Raw genomic sequence first — 26495 nt, 5'->3', positions numbered from 1 at the left:
GAAAGCAGCCCAGAAAAAGCTCCTCTCATCACTGCTTTCTTTACCGGCGTCCATCATCAGGTAGACAGACTGAGTGTTTCCGTCAGCACCTCTGAAATATCGGCGGGGGCATTAGGAAGGCAATGCGTGTACAGTAAATCAGATACATGGCCTAGCATGCGCCCCTGTGGAACCCCTCAAAGAGGCCCACTGTTTCCCAAAGTCCCTTTTTAGTCTCTTTTTAGTGACGCATGGCCCGGGCCTTATCACTCATCTGAGGCCTTTCTGACGGCAACATCCTGTCGAAAGGTGGACCGCCGTGAAACCCAAACAAAGCCTGGGGGGACAGCGGAACGATATCACGTTACAGTGCGGCGGCTGAAACCTTCCTCTCAGACCTGTATTAGCTGTACTTACTTACCACTATCGCCATCGGCTTTTAAGTTTAAGAACGGCTGCGGTAGCCGTCATCGGCCGGTGCACGTTTTCCGTAAGAGATACCCGCCGGAGAATGGCTGTCGCCTAAACACGACTTGAAGTGTCATGAAGTATTAACGTGAAACCCTTATTCCTCTGGAGCGCAGACAAAAGCGCTCTGCTGCCTTATTCTGTTCGCTCCGCTCATAAATTAACCAGGCTCCTCCAATTGTGGGGTGCATGTATAATTCATGACCACCCGCCTCCCTCCTTCCCTTTCGGTCTCTTTCTCTGAGCGGAGAGATGCCTCCCAGGCCTCTTTGTTGTCGGTTCCTCCGCCTGCATTGAAATCAATAATTAAAGTGATACTCCAAGAATGTCTGTTTGATGCCACCTGCTAGGATATCATTTCTTCATGCAGCGAACAGGTCGTCCTCCTGTAGGCAGCGATTGCTTTCTGAGGGTCTGTTGGATGCAGAGATCATTTGATTGAGTGAAAGAGTTTGTGGTATCTGATGTTGATTGCTCACTAACAGAGCACGTTTGGGGGAAAATCATTTGGGTGACCCGAAATATATTATTAGTTCTTCTCTAGGTTTGATTATTTTTAAAGAGTTGAAGTACCCTTTAAGTCTCAGTTTATTTTATTGGTTGTTTGTCATGCTCTTAGTGAGATTGACCTTTCAAGTCTTTGTTACTGTAAGCGTCAGGTCAGGTTCTTGTTCACCATCTAGTGGATGTTTGTTCTCCCTCATCACTTTAAGGGAGTTCTCCAAAAATTCTTTTTAATGATTAATCTTCATGTTCTCATTTTGTTGATTCTTCCTCGTGTTCATACAGATTTGTATATTTGAGACATAATTGCACCATGCAGCAGACAGGTCGTCCTCCTGTAGTCAACAATCGCTTTCTTAGGGTTTAGAGGATGCAGAGATCACTTAGTGACAGTGTTTTTTGTGATGGCCGACAATACATTACCAATTGTTCTGTAGGTTTGATTTTTAAAGATTTGAAGTACTCTTTGAGTCGCAGTTTATCTCATTGGTTTCTTTGTCATGCTCTTAGTGAGATTGTCCCTTCAAGTCTTTGTTTCTGTAAGCAGCATCAGGTCAGGTTCTTCTTCACCATCTATAGAAGGTTTCTATGGAGTTTCTTCTTAATTGTTCTTCCTCATCATTTTAGGTGGTTCTTTTTAATAATTCTATGTTTTTGGGGGGATTCTTCCTAGTGTTCATACCAAGGTTGTACTTTTGAGATATTGCACCATGCCTCAAACAGGCCGTCCTCCTGTATACAGCAATATCTTTCTTATGGAATAGAGGCTGGAGAGGTCTTTGTGGTATTTGTTGCTGGTTGCTTACCAACAGAGTGCAGAAAATTCAACTACATCATCAAATGTTCTGTTAATTTAACTTTTTATCACAAAATATTATATAACATTTGTGATATAAAACAAAGAAACAAAGTTAGTTCTTTATATATGGAGGATCTTCAAATACTTACTAACTTACTAACTATATACAGTACAGGCCAAAAGTTTGGACACACCTTCTCTTTTTCAATGCGTTTTCTTTATTTTCATGACTATTTACATAACTTAAAGAAAATTTACATACTTAACAAAAAATGACCTGTCTTCCACAGTCAGGGAGTTAGGGAGGTTCTCCCATCAAGTCTTTGTTCTTATCAGTGTTTTTTACTCATTATCTTAGGAAATACTTCTTTTGAGTCTTGGTTCCTCTAAATGGTTCCTCCTCAGGCTCTTATCAAGGTTCTCCGGTTGTATCTTGGTTCCTCTCAGTGGTTTTATCCTGAGTTAGGATTAGGATGAAGGCTGTGCAGAAGAGCCATTAAAACTGAATTGAAGTGAAGTGAATGTGAAAAGCTCTGCTGATCGTCAAGCTGCTTTGAAGCTGGACAGCAACATGAGCTAAAGCAGTGCAGGGATGGTGATGAGAGATGTGTGTGTGTGTGTGTGTGTGTGTGTGAGTGTGTGTTGGTGTGTGTGAGTGTGTGTGTGTGTAGAGGAATGACTGCAGTAACTCAGACATGACTTAATCCACTCACACACTTAAGTGCACTGGAAAACCCATGACTGACGCTGAACACACACCCCCGACACACACATGCTTTTGTGAACACAGTGCTTGCCAGTAGCATTACATCTGATACAGGTAATAAAAACAACGTGCAAAGGAAATAAATAAACTACTGTCTTACTTTAAAACGGGGGCCGCGATATAGGGAAAAAAATGACGTGATATTTTGTTATTTTGCAGTTCATTTTGTGATTATCTGCGTGTTTATCATACCTTTTTATTTTAATACTTTTTATTTTTCATATTAACGTGTAAAACACGTTCATAAACACGTTTTAATATCAGACTATATTAATATCAGTTCTAAGATAGAACCTAAATACAAAAAGTAGTTTTTAAATGATAATTTTATTTATTAGAAGGAAAAAAACATCTGTTTAAACCAACCTAATATTTTGCAACTGCAGTCAAGCTTTACTGATGACGAGTCTTTCACATCTCTGTTGAGGAATTTAATTCCACTCTTCTTTACAGAATTGTTTTAATTCAGACACATTGGAGGATTTTTCAGCATAAAAGCCTTGTTTAAGATCATCCACAGCTAACTGAGGCGAGTGAGACCTGCAGTTCTTTAGATGCTGTCATGGGTTGTTTTTGACCTCCTGGATGAGTTGTCCCTGCCCTTTTGGAAATAGGTAATTTCTCTAGGCCAGCCACTATAGGATGATTTAGATAGATTTTTCCTGTAATACAAATTAAATCATCATTTAAAAACAGATTTTTGTATTTATATTAAAACAGAAGATATCTGTAAGAGGGCAGATATGTTTTCAGGGTTCTGTATGTACAGATTCTATGCACATTGTGATGGAGATACATGCAAATATTACTGTTTTGCCTTAAAGCTTCAGTACCCTTGTGAAAAGGAAGTATTCATAAGAGCATTAAAAATAAGTTCAAATTATGTAAAGAATACTAAAAGTGCATTTTCATTTTAATATGCTTTATGAAAATATGTACACATTAAATATACGTTCTCTGTATTTCCATTAAATTTATTTTTTAAGTCATGCTTTAAATGATATGTTGTGTTGATAGAAAAAAATATATAGTGGTATAAAATTCTGTAAATAAGTGCACTTTAGTGTAGCATTTAGGTGTAAACAATATGTGCATCAATATGCAAAGTAGTACATTTACAATATACTTCAAGTGCAAAACACATATACTTAAATCTACTTAAGTTCGCAGAAGTTGTATGAAGAAAGCACTCAAAACCCCAATTTAATTTTATTATGTGTTTTTAATTTTAGATTAATTACAACTGAAATATACCTAAGTTGTCATATGTTGCTCCAAAATAGTACATTTAGTATGTACTTAGTTGCATATTTTATTTTTAAATAGTATGTACTTTTCCATGTTAAGTATACTTTTAAAAAATGTACTTAATATACTTTTCTTTTATAAGGGCAATTCACACTCACACACACACACACACACACACACACTGATGTTCAGGCACACCTGGAACAGGTGTGTAATATTTCTCCTGCTGTATCGAGGTTAGTGATGGGAGTTGTGACTGTGATCTTGCCCAGTGAGTCCTTTTCCCCCATGTGGGTTTTTTCCTCTCCAGTTTTACTGCAGCTCTTCTCAGCTTTCGCCTCCAGCCATGTTTCTGCAGCAGAACCAAGAGAACAAAGAACAAAGTTTCTGCACAAGTTACTGAACTGATATTCCACCTACAAATAATATCACAAAACAGAGAGCACATCGTCTAAAGTCCAGATAGAAATCGAAGAAACTCACTCCAAAGTCCAGATAGTCCAGTGGGAAACTAAATAACATCCTCCATATTCCAAATCTTTTTTCTAAGAAATTACCCATAAAGTAAAGATAATTAAGTATCAAGGAATCCAGAATGCTCAACTATCCCATTTAAAACTGAGAGCGGCAACATAAAGAGAGCCATAAGGAACTTTCCTAAGACAAGAAAAGTGAAGTGAACCATAAGGAAAACCCTAGAAAGTCCAAGTAGTTCAATGTAGATCTAAATAACCCATTCAGTGTTCTGATAATTGAGAAGAACTCTAAAGAACCCCCTGCAAAGTCCAAATAGTTCAATGGAAAGTTAAAGAACCCAATCCAAATCCAAGATAAATCAATGGAAAGTTAAAGAAGCCAATCCAAATTTAAGATAAATCAATGGAAATTTAAAGAGCCCAATCCAAATTTAAGATAAATCAATGGAAAGTTAAGAAACCCAATCCAAATTCAAGATAAGTCAATGGAAATTTAAAGAACCCAATCCAAATTTAAGATAAATCAATGGAAAGTTAAGGAACCCAATCCAAGTTCAAGATAAATCAATGGAAAGTTAAGGAACCAATCCAAATTTAAGATAAATCAATGGAAATTTAAAGAACCCAATCCAAATTTAAGATAAATCAATGGAAAGTTAAGAAACCCAATCCAAATTCAAGATAAGTCAATGGAAATTTAAAGAACCCAATCCAAGTTCAAGATAAATCAATGGAAATTTAAAGAACCCAATCCAAGTTCAAGATAAATCAATGGAAAGTTAAAGAACCCAATCCAAAGTAAAGATAAATCAATGGAAATTTAAAGAACCCAATCCAAGTTCAAGATAAATCAATGGAAATTTAAAGAACCCAATCCAAAGTAAAGATAAATCAATGGAAATTTAAAGAACCCAATCCAAATTTAAGATAAATCAATGGAAATTTAAAGAACCCAATCCAAGTTCAAGATAAATCAATGGAAAGTTAAAGAACCCAATCCAAAGTCGTATATCACATTCACTGTTCTGATAAATGAGAAGAACTGTAAAGAATGAAATGTAAAGTAGGGCTGTTAAGGGACCCGTCCACTCCAGAGGTTCAGGTGATTCAGTGATAAGCTGAAGCTCAGTAGCAGGTAAAGCAGGAAGGTGGAGGAGCTCCAGCAGGTCTGTGCTGGGTGGAGGAATGTGCTGCTGGTTTGTGCCGTGAGATTTCTGAACAGGAGCTGCTCTGATCCTCAGGTTTATGGTCTGTGCTGTGTGATTTGTAAAGGAGGATTTGAGGATTTAGTTTGTGTTTGAGGACGAGCGGCGGTTCCTGTAGCTGCAGCTCCAGAGCTTCAGACTGACTCTCAGCTCCTTTCAGCAGAACCACCACTTGTGTTTACTCACTACTGTTCACTACAGAGAGAGAGAAACAGAGAGAGAGAGAGACAGAGAGAGAGAGAGAGACAGAGAGAGAGAGAGTGAGATGAATTATAGCAGAATGCAGCTGATTCAACAGTTCTTTAACCATTCATGAACAAACTGTGCTGTACAGCGACTGTGCTTCCACTTACTCTGGCCACTTTATTAGAAACACCTATCTACCCTTGTGCTTCCATTCACTGGCCACTTTATAAGAAACACTTATAATATTGTGCTTTAACAAAGTGGCCACTTCATTAGAAACGCCCCACCCAACTTGCGCTTCCACTCAATTGGGCCACTTTTTTAGAAACACCCTACCAAACTTGTGCTTCCACTTACTGTGGCCACTTTATTAGAAACACCCTACATACTTTGTGCTTTACCCACTGTGGCCACTTTATTAGAAACACTGTACCAGTCAAAAGTTTGGACACATGCTCTAATCCAGATTAAAACTCAACAGTCAGTCAATCTGAAACATTTTAAGAACTTTGAAAGACCAGCAAAAACATTATGATGGAACTGGCACACATTAGGACCACCTCAGGAAAGGAAGAGCGAGAGTTTACTCTGTTGTACAGGACAAGTTCATCAGAGTTACCAGCCTCAGCTCCCTAGATAAGAGCTCCTAAATGTTTCTCAGAGTATTTTAGTTTAGAGTATCTAGTGTTGAGTGTTTTTTGGACGCTGTGATTGGCTCAGGCTGATTAGCGGAGCCGCGTTTGGTTATTTAGCTCTGGCAGGCCGGTGTGTGCAGCAGTGTGATTTCTGTCGGGTTTACGTTTCCAACATGCGCTCACTCCATTAAAAAAGCAAATAAACATTTCAGAGCAAACGGCAGAATAACGGCGGCGCGGCGCTAATGAGCTAATTAAAAACCCATAAACAAGTCAGCTCCCTGACTCAGCCCTTTACATTCCCTACTTCTCAATATCTGTGTTTTATGTGAGGAGAGAGATTTGGATTCAGAGTGTGTGAACGTTCTGTGTTTATACATCATGCTAATCTTCCTGAGACCGAAGCTCGAGATATTTGCAGCAAATGAATGGATGTTTACATGTGTAACATGTTGGAGGCAGGATGCAAACGCACATCGATTTTACTCATTCATTTATTCATTTATTCATTTATTCATTAATCGGTGTAGATATACTGCACAGGAAACAAATAAAAGACCGCTTAAAAATGATGAGTTTCTTTGATTTTTCCAAATTGAAATCCTCTGGAATAAAATCAAGAGGATGATGATCACAAACCATCAAACCACCAAACTGAACTGCTTGAGTTTTTGCACCAAAAGCAGTGTGTAAGACTGGTGGAGGAGAACATGATGCCAAGATGCATGAAAAAAAACTGTGATTAAAAACCAGAACCAGGGTTATTCCACCTAATATTGATTATTTCTGAACTCTTAAAACTAGTTTATGAATATGAACTTTTCTGTAAATAAATGCTCTAAATGAGAATATTTTTATTTGTAATTTGGGAGAAATGTTGTCTGTAGTTTATAGAATAAAACAACAATGTTCATTTTACTCAAACATAATCCTATAAATAGCAAAATCAGAGAAACTGATTCAGAAACTGAAGTGCTCTCTTTATTTTTTACAGAGCTGTATTCATAAACTCTATATTGACGCTATATTAACAGCACATGATCAAGGCATGGAAATTGACTGGACAATTGATGGGGTGTAAGATAGCAAAGAGCATTGTGAGTGCCTTATGCAGGGTGTACAATAGGGCTCTACTTCTAGTTTTTGTAAAGTTGGTTGGCAAGTTTGTTCAAGCTTCTTAAATAGTGCTTTTCTTCCAATGGGGAACCGGCACTCTTCTGGATCATGAACCTAATCTGGTTTGCTGCATTTCCACCAACAAAAATCGGTTCCAGAACCAGGAACGTTCATTTTTCAGAGTGAACTATGATCACTTCTCTTCCTCCGCTGTGCAGCGCCCTCTGTTGGTGACGTTTTGAAGTGACGTTTTATCAGTTCCACTAAAACTGGTGGAAATGCTAGCTTTTATAAGCCTGAATGGAATTGGTTCAAAAACTTATTTTGTGGGAAAAGCGCTAAAAATGGTGGATCACAATTGTAGAGACCAGTTAATCCACCAAACAACTCAAACAAAACAATATTCTATACTGGTCTCAATCTATAATTGGCTCTCAATCAGTCTTGAGCAGGTTGTTTTCTCAAAAAAGAAATGTTATAAAATACATTTCAATCACTGTTATCGATGTTTCTTCAAGCTGGAGATTCTTCTGTGTGACTTCTATGTGAACCGGCATGTGAACCCCACCGCCGAGACCCCCATGACTCCTCCGGTCGCGGCATTGTGCTGAAACACTGAACCGTTCCGCGGGTAAACGGTGCTGCGGTGCCTCGGCATAGCTGAGCCATGACCGTGTTCTGGAGCCCATTTAGCGCACTTGAGGTTATAGCGTGGTTTGGGATCAACCCAACTTACGCTTAGCTTTTGCTTCTGCATCTCTCTCTTTCTTCTTCTCTCTTTCTCTCTTTCTTTCTATTGGTCCGTTCATCAAGAAATTTCGGCACAGTGTAAGGAACAGTGTGTCTGTTCAAATTATGTTGTAAACAAAAAATCTACAAAAATAGAGATAAGTGTTTTACATAGGACAGCAACAATATGTGTATTTACTTCTCTATGCTTTAAGGATGTAGATTAGTTGGTTTGTGTTTTTGTGCTGCTGTCTCGGCCAGGACTCACTTGTAAAAGAGATTTTTAATTTCTATGTGAATAACCTTGGTAAATAAAGATAAATAAATGAATAAATAAAAATGATTCCCTTTGATCTCTTTGATCTGATGGAACTGATCACACCAGTAGACGTTGCTGATGGAAAGTCTTCTGAGCTGCCGATTGGTATTAGGATTGGTATTAGCAAGACTACTAGCGTCCACCACACATGGACGTTCATGTCCTGTTGCGTTTGGTCCGGATCTGAGGATCTGATTGGCTGTGGGAGCGGTGAAAGTCCGTAGAGAAGACATTACTTTAATGTGTCTATAGTGTATCTGTTTCACTGCTTCTTCAGGCATGAAGTCACGCTTAACCATTTCCACGTGCTGCACGAGGAGGGAATCCCAGATGCTCTGTAAGAAAAAGTTGGCGTACCGTCCATCAGGCTTTCTTTAAACAACCCAACAAATACACAGTATATAATACTGCACAGTGGTTATTTATATTTCTTATTACATTTGATTTAAAGGGGCACTAAAAAGGCAAACAAATTGGAGGGGTAGTTTGGAAGGGGCACTGGGTGATGTATGGGTTTAGAGACAGGACAGCAGGGAAAGGTGCAGCAGCAGCAGTGTGTCTCTGATAGTGGTATCAAAATGCAGATGATTGGATGGCGTCAGCAGGGGGCTGGATTATTGATCAACTGATTTGCATATTGGGAGTAACTGCGTACCAAAGTAAACGGAAACATCGTCCCTGCCTAAATCACAGTTGAACTTGAGAGGCGCTGCAGAGGCAGAAATTACAATTAATCAAAATAAAAGTGTTTTTAAAGGTTAGGAAATGTTTCAAAGGAACACATTTCAGACATAAATGAAAAAATATGTTTTTCACAGAATTTCTGTGATTCTGTGTTTGGGTGTTTGAGTGTTTGAAGTGTTACGGGTTAGTGATGGGGTTAATCGGACCTGCCAAAGTACCATTTGAAATTCAGACTGACATTAACCAGAGAGCTAGCCAATCCGCTCTCACTAGTGAGAGTGTCAGTGGGTCAGTAATTCATAGTCAGAGGGCCGACCAATGATTCCTCAGTTGCCAGAATGGGAGCCAATGAATCCAAAGTAGTCAGAATGCCGGCAAATCAACACTTAGTAGCTTGAATGGTGGCCAAACAGCACTTAATGACCAGAGTGCCAGCCTATAAGTCCTCAGTAGCCAGAATCCCAGCCAATCAATAGTCAGTATCTTGAATGGTCGCCAAACAGCACTCAATGGCCAATTGCCAGAATGGGAGCCAATGAATCCAAAGTAGTCAGAATGCCAGCAAATCAACACTTAGTAACTAGAATGGTCGCCAACTGCACTCAATGGCAAGAGTGCCAGCCAATCAGCAATCCATAGCCAGAGAGCCAACCAATGAGTCCTCAATAACCAGTATGACAGCCAATGATTCCTCAATAGCCAGAATGGCAGCCAATGAGTCAGCAGTACTCAGAATGACAGCAAATCAACACTCAGTAGCCAGAATCCCAGCCAATCAACAATCAGTATCTTGAATGGTCGCCAAACAGCACTCAAGGGCCAGAGAGCCAGCCAATGAGTTCTTAATAAACAGTTTGACTCTTTCTTTTCTACATTCAGAGACACGTCTGGAACAGATTTGTTGGAAGAACACAGTGTAACTTTAAGTTCAACAGCAAAAAACAATGACCTGTTCATATTTTGTTTGTTCATGTTTGTCATTTTCTCTTTCTGTAGTGTTTGGAACCCTGCAAAGCATCATGGGACCTGAAGGAGAACCAGTGTCAGGACCTGTGTGAGGTACAGCAGAGCCCTTGAGAACTTGAGAACCAACACTCTCACAAAATTATAATTACTGTATATATACAATTTATTTTTGCCAAAATTGCCAATTTACAAGCTAAGAAAAAGCGTCTTAACTTATTTCTTAACTTCAAGCTTGAGTATAAATATTTTATTAATATTTTAAATATTAAGAATTCATTTTAATTTTATCAAACAGTGAAATGTTTTAAATGTTCTTACGTGGCCGCTACAATATTTGTTTGTATTTATTTAATAATATGTAAGATGGAAGAATTTTAACTAAACATTAATAAACTCTTTCTCTCTCTCTCTCTCTCTCTCTCTCTCTCTCTCTCTCTCTCTCTCTCTCCAGACTCTGTTTCCTAAGAAGCATTACGAGTGTCTGACGAGTTGTGAGTTTTTGCGCAGTGTGGAATCAGCGAAGCAGGGAGATTGTCCAGCTCCAGAACGAGCCAGCGGATTCGCCGCCGCCTGTGTTGAGAGCTGTGAGGAGGATGCAGAATGTCCCGCCCACAGGAAGTGCTGCTCCAATGGTTGTGGACACACCTGCCAGGTTCCCAGGAACCTGTATAAAGGTACACATAAAGCACACGACACAATACAGCACTTTTTACGATCAGTACATTACATTTAAAACTGTTTATCTGTAAAGTATAAAGATAAAAAGAGATGGAATCTAGGATTGAATGGGCTGCCCTTGTAGTTATTAGTTAATTTCTGAATAAATCAGAATGTTTTTAGGCATACAGGTGTGTGGTTCTCCCTGGTGAAAGTATTAATCCCTGGTGGGTATTATATTTTGCTGTAAATATAAAATAAACAGACTGAATCTGTACCGAACTGAATCAGTTCCCTTCTAGATCCCAGTAGGGGGCGCTAGGACTTTCAGAAGTTTAGATATATCCAATTTCAGGAGTAGAACATACCACAGAAACCCTAAACACCTCAGAAACACAGGATACCACAGAAACCCTAAATATCACAGAAACAGAAGATACCATAGAAACACTGATACCATAAAACCCTGAATACCTTAGAAACCATGGATGCCTCAGAAACACAAGATACCATAGAAACACTGGATACCATAGAAGTCCTGAATACCTCAAAACATTAAATACCACAGAAGCACAGGATACCCTAGAAACCCTGAATACGTTATAAACCATTAATACCATAGAAACATTAAATACCACAGAAACCCTGAATGCCATAAAAACTCTGAATACAACAGAAACGCAAAATACCATAGAAACCCTGAATACCATAAAAACCTTAGATACCACAGAAACATTGGATACCAAAGAAACCCTAAATACCACAGAAACCCTGAATACTATCGAAACCTTGAAAACACTGGATACCATAGCAATCCTGAATACCACAGAAACTCTGAATACCCTAGAAACCTTAAATACCATAAAAACCTGAATACCTCAGAAACGTTTAATTCTACGGTAACACAGAAACCTTCAGAGTTCTGGTTTTACTGGTTTTTGGGTAAAGATCTCTGAGGAAAATTACAAAATCCTGTTTAGTTCAGAGCAGGTTTAACAGTTTTATCCACCCAAAAGTTTATTAGCAATATTAGTCTACTATAGTGAACTACATATTAATAAAAAATACATGTATTTTTAATGCAATATAAACAGTTATTAGCTGAACAGACTGGTGTATCAGGCTGGTGTTCTACTGATCAGAACAGTCTTTAGCGAAAGCTAAAAAGTCCCGTCCTTCAGCCAGCTGGTCTCCACGCTGAATACACCTCTAATTTATTTTTAATTGTGTGTCAGAGCAGCGCTGAGTGAATGACGGCTTCCTGTGGAGCTCAGGACTGATCCTCAGCACCCTGACTGTGTTTGGCATCGCTCGGTGTGCCACTGTGAACGCTCGTTACACTCCAAACGTTTAGCTTGGCTAACGGCGCCGCAGGAAAGTGCAGCCGTTTGCTTTTATAACAGGACTCTTTGTTTGTGTTTTTGAATGTTTCCGTTTGCTTTGTCCGTATTTGAGCTCTCAGGAAACGGTGTGTGTTTGGCCGGTGAACAGGCGTCCTGTGTGGAGTCTAATCTTAGACCCCTGTCGTTATCTACCCTCAGATTTTGGTCATGATGTTACTGGATGAAACCCATCAGTGCCGTCAATCAGTAAAAAGTAGAGCTGCACGATATATCCTTTATGCATCGTCATCGTGGTGTACACATGCGCACCAGTCACATCTCAGGATTAAATCAAACATGTCTTGTTGCAGTGTTTTGATTCTTGACACAAGAAGTAGATACACAGCGCTGTCTCTGTGTCTGTGTGAGTGACAGGCTGCTGCTGCCTGAGAAGCGTGAAGGACTGTGCACCTCAGTCCAGTACAAATATTTCCAGTTACAGCTGAATTCACGCTTTTAATTCTAGAAAAATGTTATTTACCTTTTAAAAAGCATTTACATGCCTGATTAAATGGCTGATTACTGTTGTTTTGCTGTTTTCCTCGTGTCTGAATATTTCTGCAAGATGAGTTTTAAGATGAGTTTGAAATCTCACCATTGACTTTAAAGCATTAGTATGAGTTAAAAGCATCCATATGGGTTTTTCAAAGCATCAACATGATTCTGAACCATCAATATGAGTTTGAAATCTTACCATAAAGTTGGAAGCATCCATATGAGTTTTCAAAGCATCAACATGAGTTTTTTTAATCATCAATAAGCGTTTGAAGCTTTTTTATTTATGGTATTTATTGTACATTTGCTACATATTGTTATTGAAAAGATCAAAAACAGGATAATGCTTCTTTCATCCCCATAGAATAGCTACAGAGTTCAGACGAGTTCCTCCTACATGTGGAACAGACTAGCTCTTGAGTCGTTGCAGCAGTTATTGGGTAAATGGCGGGACGGGGACGGCCGGTCGTTGTTGTCAGATTTGCTGCTTTCTCCCTCATTTACAGGTAGGATATAAAGGCTTTGATAAGGTTCCAGGTGGGGTCTGGGATTTGGGGTCTGGAGAGGGTCCGTTATTAGCTCATTGCTGGAAGAGTGTAATGGTTTCTGCGTGTGCTTCGCTCTTCGAGGGGGAGGATGGTCCAGGTTGCTGGAAACCATTAACCTCACTGCGAGTCAGGGGCCAAATTGAGCGTTGCGTCGCCGGCGTTCAGATCGCTGTCAGATGTTCCTGCAGGTGGGGAACCGTAGCCTTGGTTTAGATGTGTGCAGGAGTGTGTGTGTGTATGAGTGTGTGTGTGTGTGTGTGTGTCCCTGACCTCGGCCCAAGACACAGTCTAGGGCTTTGTGCTGTTCATACTGAACAACATGCCAGGCTGTAGTCCTCGACACTGAGGACCAGATGTACCGAGACTAGCGGCAGGCTAATGATGCTACAGTAGGAAACATCACTGTAGTTCTGGGCGGTACAACTGTAAATGTATATCTCGGTATTTTTCAAGATTCTAGTGGTTTCACAGTACATTACAGTATTTTTATTGGTACCACTTTAAAATAAGACTACCTTTATAAAGGGTTTATAAATGGTTTACAATAAGTTTATTAATGGTTACTAATTCGGTTGTAAATGCCTAAAAATCATTAACGATCAGTTATAACACATACATAGAAAGGGCAACAATGACCTGTTGTTTGCCAACTAATGAACCCACAGCCATCTATATATGTTGCCCTTTCTACGTATGTGTTACAACTGATTATTAATGATTTTTAAGGCATTTACAACCTAATTAGTAAACCATTTATAAACCCTTTATAAAGGTAGTCTTATTTTAAAGTGGTACCTTTTTATTTATTTATTTTTATTTATTTATATATATAATATAAAACACTAATGTTTTAAATGAAGGCTTTGATTAAGACTATTGAATTTACTTTGTCCCAAAAAACATTAAACAACAGCTGAAAAAAACAGCTGAAGAATGTATTTAAACAATAGACCTTAAAAAGACAAACATCTTTAACAACTTTAACACTATAAACAGACCTAAAATAAAACTCAGTGTTTAAGTAGTGCTTAATCACAGTATTCATGGTATATCACGTTTTTTTTTATTATTGTTTTTCATTGTTATTTTTTGCATGACTGGACTTTTTTATACAGGTTTGTGAGTTACTGTACTGTACTGTACTGTACTGGACTACATATAATATTAAACACTGATGCTTTAAATGAAGGCTTTGATTAAGACTATTGAATTTATTTTGTCCCAAAAAACATTAAACAACAGCTGAAAAAACAGCTGAAGAATGTATTTAAACAATAGACCTTAAAAAGACAAACATCTTTAACAACTTTAACACTATAAACAGACCTAAAAAAAATTCTAAATTCTGCCGTTTTCATGGTATATCACGCTATTTTTATTCTTGTTTTTCATTATTTTTTTTTGCATGACTGGACTGGACTTCCATATGGGTTTGTGAGTTACTGTACTGTACTGGACTACATATAATATTAAACACTGATGCTTTAAATTAAGGCTTTGATTAATACTATTGGGTTTACTTTGTCCCACTAATGCATAAATCCATGTTGGTTAGTCAACACCTAATGTAAAGTGAGTGCTACCAAAGATAAAATCCATTTGATCTTGGGAACATACTGAAGAAATCATGGGTGGAGCTGTTGGAAGTGCAACTGAATCCAAATTCCGTTCTGTTTACTAAACTTTACTGGACTTCAGGCATAAATTAGCGCTCGATCATCAAAAGAGAGAGCGTCCGTCGTCCACGTACGTGAATAATGAAGCACCGTATCAGGGAGGGTCTGTAAGCTAGCTGAGCGTGATCTCTCCATGATAGATGGGGTGGAGGTCTGCAGAAGCGTGCACAAGCGTGCAACCCAAACCCAAACTCACCCCACACTTATACCACAGACTATAATGTGAATCACGTTTAAGATGATCTTCTCATCTGAAGATGAGTCACGAGCGAACAAGAGAATAAAGGTCCGCTCTGAATTCAGATTGATTTTAAAGGAGGTTCTGCTCTTGTTCTCTTGTTCTCTTGTTCTCTGGTACATCTGGTCCTCAGAGAGTTTCTTTCTCTCTAAAGTTGAACTTGTTTTAGATGCAGAGCACCTCATAAATTTCACTCCTTACTCAATTATTCACTGCTTGTTGTTTGTTGGCTCGTGTGCGCTGTTTTGATTTAGGAGATTCAGGGTTCCCAACGTTTCAAAGAATTAGCTGGCTAATTCAACCCATCCTCTTTTAAATAAAATGTTATTAGGTGAAATATATAAATGCTGTTTAAGGGCATTTAAGACTGTTTAAATGAGCATTATAAATCTCATTGGTAAGAAAATCATGCAATTAGTAATATATTATATATATACATATCCTTTTAATTAATTCCTAAATGAATGAATTTATTCAACCTAAAAGGCTGCATTAGGAGGTTTAATGATTGGTGGTTTTGACCTTGGGTCTTTATGTATTTAAAATAAGCTTGAGAAATCATGAGAAATTGAGTTTGAGAAGTAGTAGAAGCTTAGACATTAGAATTTGAAAGAAATTGTTGAGAATGACTCTCGATTTGTCAACCGTGCACTGTGCAGCTTGATTTAGGGCGTGTCAGTGTGTCTTTGCTATCGTAACGACGGGAAAAATTCGTCTTGCAGGGCTCAATACATACAAAAAGCATTTGGTACTAATTCTAATTGAATTAATCATGAGAGTGCTTTGGATGTAGCAAAAATGCAAAACATGTTTTGCAATAAACCAATCAGTGTGTTTCTTGCCATTAGGTTTAAGATCCGGGTGAGCTCTGACTTTGGCAGATTGCTATTTTAATGGCGCAGCTACCTGGAGTTGTCCAACTCTTGACCACAAGCGCACTATGGGTTTGTGCACTGCTGCCTGTTCATGGGCCATAGGTGCTTAAAAAGTGAGGGTGTTAATGCATTGGGGATGCTCCTGTGACTTTTCGCTGCTAAGATAGCGATGAACGTCTGATGGTTGACGTCTGTCTAGGTTGTTTTCAGTCAGTTCAGTCGGCTCACCTGTGTTTTCTGTTGCCAAGATAGCAATACACCAAAAATTAACCTAAAAAACACCTCTTTCCAGACAACCTTGCCTATATTTAACAACAACTGTGCAATTTAAATAACGCAAACGCAACATGTGAAAATAGACTAAGATAGCCTTTCTCAAGGTGTAAGATCTAATCTAATCTCATTCTAGATTCCACTGTTGTACCTGTACAGCTATATGGACTTCTTATAGACTTAACCTACTGCTCCACACTGCTTACAACTATCCAGTCTAGATACTGTGGGACTGGGAATGACTAAACACAAGAAAATTGGGAGGGAAAAAAGTGTTTGAGACTAAACCAAAATAATCAGCGAGCAGCTGCTGTCTGCGCTGATCCTCGCCGGTTCTGAAAGTCATTCAGTTCAGTGTAACTCGCCCAATTAAAACCAGTTTAATGAGCCGATTTACGGACGGTTAGCAATTAAAACCAAATCCAGATCTAAATCTATGACGTACCGACGGTACAACACTGGGATGTCTCAGCCTTTAATGTTTCACAGCCTCTGCTGATTCCAGAGCTGCTGAGATCATTTGTGTAGAGTAGAGAGGCATGGTGTGTAAAAGCTGTGGTCTGTGAGCAGGTTTCAGCCACATCCCGTTAGATTATGTCTGCCCGGCGAGACAGAGGAGAAGAAAGGACCAAATGTTTGGACAGAGGAGCCAAAATCGCCGGCCAACGACTCAAAAACTGTATCTGAAAGATTTATCACACTTAGGAAGCGGCAAATTCATACCGGAGGAACCGGAGTTTAGATTCTCTGCCCGAACCCGACCTGAACTCGGGCCGGGTCGAGACGAGACTTCCAGAAAGTCGAGAAAAGTGGGCGTTAGGCTTAAAAAAATGGTTCTTCTTAAGTTTTGTAATGTTAAATAACATCATTCTGAACAGATTTCACTCATTCAAAGAGCCTGAATTTTTTATTATATTTTTTTTTTATTTATCTCAGATTAAAAAAAAAATCTCTCAAATTTGGCTATCCAATTGTCCCACCCCTTTGTGTGTCCCCATCACCAGTGGCGCCTGCGACATTAGAATGGTGTGGATGAGCAAATGCCTCCTCCAACACGTGAAGTCAGACTCCGCCTCCTCTGCTAATGCTCGGAGGAAAGCGCAGCGACTCGGTTCTGATACATCAGCTCACAGACGCAGCCTTGGGCTGATCCACATCACCCTAGCAGTGATGAGGGGAAAGAGAGAGCGCCATCTACTGTACTGTACCCTCCCAGAGAGAGCAAGACCAACTGTGCTCTCTCAGGGCTCTGGCAGCTGATGGCAGAGCTACATGAACAGGATTTAAACCTGCGACCTCCTGTTAATAGTGGCAGTGCATTAGACCACTGGATCACTCGGTGCCCTTGAGAATGTTTTTTAAAAGCTCAGTTTTAATGCTGTAATTACTAAAAAAAAATCGGGTTTAAATCAGGCTCAGGCTCAAAATGGCTGGATATTTTAGGCCAGATCATCAGCCGCGATTGTTGCTGAGGTTGTTGGTGGGAAGATCACAATCCACAGCATATTTAGGAACCTCACAGCCATAAATAGAAGCGGGGAGGATGAAGGAAGCGGTATAAAAGTCATTCACATCAGCAGAGAGTGGCGGGTGGCCTGTGGAGCGAGTGCCGGGCGCGAGTGCCGGGCGAGTGCCTGGCGAGTGCCTGGCGAATGCGGTGTGGTTGTTGGAAGACTCTCTGAGCTCTGAACTCTGCGGCTGGGCTTTAGGCAGCGAATAAAGACACCAGTTATGAGTGAAAGCTGCTTCTCTCTCTCTGTGTGAGAGTGTGTGAGAGTGTGTAAGTGTGTGTGAGAGTGTGTGTGTGTGTGAGAGTGTGTGTTGTGTCATAAAGGAGATGTTCCAGTGGTGGTTGGAGCAGGAATGCTGCGGGATTGTTGTAGTTACCCACGTTTTGCTTGGAGGAGGTGCTGCACACATGTGCTAACTGAGAAACCACAGCGCAATACCACACAGCTGCTCTCCAGAGATACCAAACCCCCCCCCCCCCCCCCCCCCACACACACACACACACACACACTCCTCCATCTGGCTGCGAGATCCACACTCAGCGTATCTGTTTCAGATGCTCCCACAGCCAGACACCATTAAAGCCACGTTTTTGTAAAAAACTAAATTCCACTCTTCAGTTCAGTGCCACATTTTACAGAAACCTTACAGTATAAGAAAGTCTATTATTATGGGATGTATTCATTTGCCATTTCACCTTGACTTATTCTGTTCATTTCAGCGAACAAGGCTGGTGCATGATGGGATCTGTTGCGATGACAACAGCCTTGCTGTAAAGTGAAAAAGTTCTGCAGCTTAAAAGTTCAACTTAACCCTTTATATTGCATGAGTCCATATGTAAATACTGTATATCAAATATACATTTCTATTTTTACTTCTGATAACAAACTGCTAATTTGAATCACTCGTCACTGGTCAAATATAAAATGTATTACTATATTATGTCCATGACTTACATATGTCATAATTCACAAACCAAAGACTCCACTTCCCAGTGTGCACCTGTGCCCAGCTCCCTGAATATGCCACATCACGTGACGCTTTGGCATTCCAGCTCACCCAGATACTAAAATTACTCTCACCTGTGTTTCGCTGTATAAATACCCCCTCATTTTCTCTGCTCCCCTGTCCGGTATTGAAACTTTTGTGTTTCCGTGTGTCTCATTTGTTACTCCACCCCCTCATTACCTTCCCTGTGTGTTGCCTGTTTCCTGTTCCAGTTCCATGTGTATTTATAGCCCCTTTGTTTCAGTGTTTCCTTGTTGATTCTTGTATGTGTTCCACATCCTCATGGTTGCTAGTTCTTCGTTTAGTCATAGTAATAAATCATTGCCTCATTTATCAATTTTTAACATTTTCTTTTAGGTTAAAGTTCTTTGATGAAAAGTGGAATTAATTTTGTTATAGTCTTAGTTTTCAAGTATTAACTTTTATTTGATTCTTGTCTCATTTTCATGATAAAAAAGTTTGACAATGAGTATTTTAATGAAGTTAACACTAAACTCACTCCTACTGCATGCAAAATAGTTGATTATTTCAATTAATCGTTGCAGCCCTAAACAGAAACATAACTTTGTTTTATTAAAACACATGACATTATAAATATTAACAAGTGCTCAAACACATTTTACAGAAAATACTGTCTCCATCTCCATCACCCAGCACCATCAGCATGTAAATCCCAGTGTTGTGCTCCTTTAGATACGAACGTCCACTGAAACCATCCTGTGATGATGGAGGAGGCTTGGCGTTCCTCGCCGGCTGATTTATGGAGATGAATGGGAGTTATTCCTCCATCTCCATCTCATTAAACTCTCCACTTCCATCAGCAGCTCTTTCCTCCGCAGCTGCTATGAATCGAGTGCAGAGAGTTAATCTTCCACAGCGTTTCTCTGGAGTTGCGTTTTTTCTCTTTGTAAGTCCTGTACTTAATAAATTTATTACAGATGGAAGTGTTTATTACGGCTTTGAGGGTCGAGTGGGAGGAACCGTCGTGTGGTAAAGTGGTTGTGTGGAGTTTCGCAGCTTTCTGAGCGGTTGAGTAACACTTTAGAGATCCAGCGGAGCGATCGTCACAAAGACCATGATCTAGTGACAAAAACTAGTGACTAAAATGAGACGAGGCAAAGCGAACAACTTAAAAAAGCTCAGGATTCTCTGTAAATATATAAAAAATACATTTCTAATTTTACTTCTAACAAACTGCTCATTTGGATCACTTGTCACTGGTCAAATATAAATTTTTATCACTATAAAGTTTACAAACCAAAGACTCCACTTCCCAGTGTGCACCTGTATACAGCCTCTAAAATGAGACATGCTACATCACATGATGCTTCTGCGTTCCAGCTCACCCAGCTACTAAAATTCTTCTCACCTGTGTTTCGCTGTATAAATACCCCCTAATTTCCTCTGCTCCCCTGTCCGGTGTTGAACCTAGTTTTCTAGCTCTTCTACCCAGCATTTCTTTTGGGTTTACTCTTTTGCCTAGCCTATTTTTGTATTTTTGACTGTCCGTTTTGTCTTGCCCTTCTACTATTTTGAGTATCCTCTGTATGAATCACCTTGGCCGTGATCTAGAGACAGTGACTAAAATGAGACGAGGCAAAATGAACAACATTTCATGCAGAATTAATGAAAAAAAAAAGTTTGGTGACAGATTATATGTGCACTGTTTTACCCACTTACCTCAAATGGTAACAGTAAATGTACTGTTTCGCCAAACCGTTGCTTTAATGATTTTTCTCGTTTCTTTCTCTCCGTCTCTTTCAGGAGCTCCTCTGAAGCCCAGAAAGGAGCTGGTGTTTGTGGAGCAGCCAGCAGGGCCGCTGGAGGTTCGCTGGTCCTCCAAGTTCAACATCTCGGTGGAGCCGGTGGTGTATGTGGTGCAGCGTCGCTGGAACCACGGCATCCACCCCAGCGAGGACGACGCCACGCCATGGCAGGACGTGGCACAGGTCAGTCAGTGCTCAGCCCCCAAGCGTGAAACATCTGACTTTAGTTTCATTTTTCCGCCTGTATTTGGGCTCCCTGACTCCTTATAAGGACATTTTTTTCCTGGCCGTGTCCCAATTCACTAGCTGGGCTGCGGTAGTGTATTGGAGTGCGACCCTGATGACACAGTGTGTTTATTTATTTATTTTTTTATTCTTTCTTCTTGGGTTTACCTGCTTTGAGATCAACTGTTCTGCAGTTGGGTTCAACAACCCTCTGGGCTGGAGAGCTACTCCATCCCATTACACTTCATTTTACAAAATTATTCATTCTCAATTTCCGACCCTCGAAAAGCATTTTACATTTTACACAATTCATTTGTGTAACAGTTTAACCACTCTTTTAGTAGAAACTTCTGTTCTACTGTTGTATTTACTGTCCCCTCTGTGACCCTCAGGTGGCAGAGGAACGGGTCCAGTTGGTGGACACCAGGCCCAGCAGGTGGTACCAGTTCCGCGTGGCGGCCGTAAACGTCCACGGCACCCGCGGCTTCACGGCCCCCAGCAAACATTTCCGCTCGGCCAGAGGTGGGTCCTCCTGGGTGGTCCTCACCCTCCTGTCCTTCCCATTGCCCCCAATAACCTACTGAACCTTTACAGCTCAGGGTTAAGACCATTACAACAGGTGGAGTCTTCAACCAGTGGGTTTTTACGACTTACGACTGGAGCATGTCTTATAATCGCCTGGTTTAACCAGTCAGGAGCTGATCCAAGACGACTGCTGGAGTGCCGAAGAATAACAGGCACTTTTTAGCAAAATGCTTCAGTAGGGCTGTGTGTAAAATGATTTATTTTTTCCTCGCTGATAAGTGGTTTTCTAAAAAAACACGCAGTTGTTAAGTGTCAATCCCTTGAGTTCCATTTTCCATTATACATATTGGAAATGCTCTTACTTTCACTATTAAACATATAACTAATAATTGCTTACTATAACTTATAATTTAACAGTCTGTTTATCATCAGCAACACTATTAAATTTTTAGTCCCTTTCAGCATATAAATAGCTGTCAGAAATGAAGCTAATCCTGCTAACAAATCCTAAAAAATGATTTGCTTACAGTTAGCATTTAGCGTCAGGCGTGATTTATGCTATGCTAAGTGATTTGGTGATTTGTTACCCATGTTAAGATTTGTGTCGTGTTAAGATTTCCTGTTATATACTGCAGTTATACAGCCTGTCAGCTAAAACCTTTACAAACGTTTCTCTTTTTTTAAACGTTTCCCTCTGAAGCTTCAGGAGTGGCTAATTCTTTCCGACGGTAATAACAGGACTCTCGCGCAGGCGGCGTGTAGCCTGTTACACTTACAACAAGCAGGGGTTTCATTTACACGGGTTTTCCCCACTTACGCGCACATAAAGTGTAATATGTCTGAATTAGCGAGGGGATATTGCACGTTTCAGATACACAAAGGCTTTGACTGCGTGCCACAGCGTGAGGTAAGGTGTCTGCTTTAGATCTGTAGCTCAGATTAGCAGGCGTAGTTCAGGTCTGCGCGAGAGTGAGTGAGCGAGTGAGTGCGAGAGTGAGTGCGCAAGAGTGTGGGAGTGTTAAATATAAAGCGACATAAAAGCAGTGTTTAGCGTAGCGCTGTGTAACGCTAACCGAGGCTGGAGGCACTTCTCTCCTGACTGTAGAGATCACTCCTGTTTTCCTACCTGTGAATTACAGCAGATTTAAAAGTGAAATATGAGATTATTTAAATGTTTATCGTCTGGATCTGAAAGTGTAGCTTAAAGCGAGTCTGCAGCTAAAATCAGAACCCTGGTAAAAAGTGGGGGAGAAAAATGCTCTTCAGAAGCTCTTTAGTGAAGGTAATGGTTCTGTATGTTTAAGAACCGTTGCAGAACCTTTTTGTTCTTCTTTCTTAAAGAGTGTACTGTTTTATACGGAGCCCCTGAAGGGTACTTTTTATGTATAAAAGTGGTGAGCACCAGATATTAAGTGATTAGCACCAGATACTAAGTGATGAGCACCAGCTACTAAGTCGTGAGCATCACATATTACATGACATTTTGCATGCACCAGATACTAAGTGGTGGGCATCAGATACTAAGTGGTGAGCACTAGAAACTAAACTGCCAGCATTTGACTAGAATTGTCAGTGCAAACACTAGTCCCATGACATTTTGAATGCACCAGATACTAAGTGGTGAGCACCATATACTAAGTGGTGCGCAGCAGATACTAAGTGATGAGCCCCACATATTAAGTGGTAAGCACCACATACTAAGTGGTGAGCACCAGATACTAATTGATGAGCACCAGCTACTTAGTCGTGAGCATCACATATCCCATGACATTTTTCATGCATCAGATACTAAGTGGTGAGCCCCACATATTAAGTGGTGAGCAGCAGATACTAAATGGTGAGCACCACATACTAAGTGGTGAGCACCAGATACTAAACTGCTAGCATTTGGCTAGAATTGTCAATGCAAACACTAGTCCCATGTCATTTTGCCTTTCAGGGTAAATACAACTCCTTTTTCGTATATTATTTTAGTTTTAGGGTTTTTTTGGTAATGAACGCTGTTCTGTATACGTGATCAATAACTCAACTCAACTCAAACAAAACACATAAACATCTGAATGGTAAAATTTGTTAGCACCATTAGAGATCTGATGTTTAAACTGAAGAATCTAAGTTTCAGACACCGATCTGAAGCCGGTGGAGTTTTTGTTCTGATGAGAATCAGCAGTGATGGAACCCAGATGAAGCTCTGCTGCTGTTTTGTCTTCTTTACCTTCATGTTTTACTCAGCGTCTCTCTCCCCGCTGATAATAACGCTGTGTGAATTCGGCTCACGCCGGCTCTCTGACCCTCCTGACGAGAGATCGAGAGTGCGTCATGTGATTTCAATTTCCCGTTAACATCATTTGTCGGAGTAATTTGCGAGAGCTTCGCCGGCTTGTTTATTTTGCGCCGCTAAAGGTTAGCATTACCAGCGACACACGACGTTAGCCCAAGTGCACCAAATGGCTTTCAGGTGGGAGTGGATCGCGGTACAAAGAGGAAACTGATTGGCTCCTAAATTGGGTCATTTTCTCGTTAGGGTTTGAGTTACGTCATGCAGAGATGTTGAGTTAACTGGCTTTTCTGACCAGCTTGCTGATCTAGATGCTCTCTAAAGCACTGGGGATTGAAGGAAACTGTAAAATACTGAGATTAGTTTTAGTTTAAACACTGTTGACTGAATAAAATGACCTTAATATCACTTCCCAAGCTCTTCACTTAACTCAAATGTACTGAAAAGGCCAAGGCTGAAATTCTAGATTTTTTGGTATTTAAGAGGCCAGTGTAGCTAAAAAATAACATTATATGGAAAAATAAAAACTTTGTAAAAGTTTCATGTCTAATTTTCTATATTTTTTTAAAGTTTAGGAAATTAAACAAGTTACACTGATTGTATATTGTATATTTTTACATTTATGATAAAATCAGGACACACAGAACTACAACTTTACAAAAATAAATGCATACATAAATATATGTATTAGAATGCAATAATATGTGAACTTTTGCTCATTGAAGCAAATTGCTGCATAAAGACAAATGCACTGATTATGTATTATTTCCCCCCCACAGACCCGTCTCCTCCCCCGTCCCCCTCTGGACTGAAAGTGAGCAACATATCTTCAGGGAAGGACGGGTTTCTGACGGCTCGGCTGGACTGGACTCTTCCTGAAGAGTCTGATGTTCCTGTTCATCATTTTAAAGTGTTCTGGAGCTGGACGGTTCCTGGAAAAGCTCTGGTTCCGACCAAGAAGAAGAGGAGAAAGACCACCAGCGGGGTATTTATCACTGCTGAGATTTTTATCTCCTGAATTTTTTAGATAATCTGGAATTTACAGAAAATGATAAAATACCCCTTCCTTTTGCGTCATCTTCCAGGCCACTTTATTAGAAACACAACAAAAGACCAATAAACAAAAAAATATACGCAAGGTAGAAGAGCTAGAACCTAGATTCAACACTGGGCAACGAGGAACAGAAACAGGGGGGGATTTATATTAACAGGACCAGGTGTAAGTAATCAGAAGCTCGACGAGTTAAAACACCCCATCGTCAACTTTGTACTTTCACCCACTGGCCACTTTATTAGAAACACCCCACCACCCACTTTGTGCTTCCACTCACCCTGGCCACTTTATTAGAAACACCCCATTGCCCACTTTGTGCTTCCACTCACTTTGGCCACTTTATTAGAAACACCCCGCTGTAAGTCCTGACTCTGTTAGTCTGCTTGCCATGAACTATAGATACACACACTAAAGACTTCAACTCCCAGCATGCACTTACACTAGACCTTCCAGACTTTGCTCATCACGTGACGCTACAGTGTTCTAACTCACCGAGCTTCGGATTGCCCACACCTGGTCCTGTTTGTATAAACAGCCCTTTACCCCCCCTGTTTCTGTTTCTTTATTAGAAACACCCCACCTACTTTGTGTTTCCACTCACTCTGGCCACTTTATTATTATTATTATTATTATTATTATTATTAGAAAACCCCAGTGCCCACTTTATGCTTCCACTTACTCTGGCCACTTTATTGGAAACCCTAAGTAGTTTGAGGTTGTTTGAAAAACTTCAAGCTAAACAACATATGCATACTGTATATCAAACATCTCTAACAACGTCTACAATTGAGCCACAATGGAGGGTGTTTCCAATAAAGTGGCCGCACAGTGTGCACACGGGTCATGTTTTTCTGTGCACTTCTTACAGAAACGATGAATAAAATCAGAGAGATTCATTAATAAAGTTATTTAAGGCTGTAAGGTTCACGTAGCCTCGTCCGTTTGTTTAGACGTGTGCCGGCCGGTGACCCGCTGGTGCAGGAATGCCAAAACAAACACGGCTTTATAACTAAATCCAATCAGACGCCGGCGCTGGCGCAGCGCCGCTGAAGCGAAGGTGAGGGAGCCGAGCGGCGGGGGGCGTTCTGAAGTTTCGGAGTGGAAATTCTCACCATGTTGCTGCTCAGAAAAACACATGTGCTTCTAATAACCGCCTGCCTGTGAAAGAGTGCAGTGTAGCGCAGCTTCAGCCGTCTCAACATCGCTTTAATTCAGTTTATTTAACTCTTAAACTCGGTGACTTTTATTATGTGTTAAATACCATTAATTGGGAGCGTGAATGACGTTATGTTCTGTCATTTCCCTATAAATAGAAATAAATAAATTTTATAAACGTATTACACAAGTCTTCAACAAACTATGCAAATAAATTAATTGCATGGAAATAAAATTAATTTTAGAAAAGATGTCAAATTATGTGACCCATACATGATTTCACGTTGTGAAAAATTATTATTTATTTGTAAAATTAATTAATTTTTTTTTTTTTGTTATTTTAAAATACTTTTTTTCATTTTTCTATGATCCAAGAAAAAAAATTCTAGAACTAAAACAAGGTTAAAAAGCTTAACTCTTATATTTTGTTCCCAATCAGTTTCTCTGATTTTGCTATTTATAGGTTTATGTTTGAGTAAAATGAACATTGTTGTTTTGTTGTATAAACTACGGACAAAATATTAAGAAAATATTGTAATTTAGAGCATTTATTTGCAGAAAATATGGAACAAAAAAGATGCAGAGCTTTCAGACCTCAAATAATGCAAAGAAAACAAGTTCATATTCATAAAGTTTTAAGAGTTCAGAAATCAATATTTGGTGGAATAATCCTGGTTGGTTTTTAATCACAGTTTTTTTCATGCATCTTGGCATCATGTCCTCCTCCACCAGTCTTACACACTGCTTTTGG

At 39.8% G+C, this 26495-nt stretch overlaps 1 protein-coding gene across 1 annotated transcript in view; it reads left to right on the top strand.

Moving 5' to 3' along the window:
* Positions 1-26495, top strand: part of LOC103041560 (anosmin-1) — a 69161-nt gene that overhangs the window by 29038 nt on the left and 13628 nt on the right. Inside the window, exons 3-7 of the mRNA XM_022665630.2 lie at positions 10111-10173; positions 10532-10754; positions 20506-20690; positions 21125-21254; positions 24315-24520. Coding sequence (XP_022521351.2) covers positions 10111-10173; positions 10532-10754; positions 20506-20690; positions 21125-21254; positions 24315-24520 — 807 coding nt within the window. The remainder of the gene's footprint in view (positions 1-10110; positions 10174-10531; positions 10755-20505; positions 20691-21124; positions 21255-24314; positions 24521-26495) is intronic.

This window comes from Astyanax mexicanus, chromosome 11, assembly GCF_023375975.1.
Source record: "Astyanax mexicanus isolate ESR-SI-001 chromosome 11, AstMex3_surface, whole genome shotgun sequence".
Classification (NCBI taxonomy): Eukaryota; Metazoa; Chordata; class Actinopteri; order Characiformes; family Acestrorhamphidae; genus Astyanax; species Astyanax mexicanus.
The sequence above is the reverse complement of the archived record's forward strand: the minus strand, read 5'-3'. Positions and strand labels throughout refer to the sequence as shown.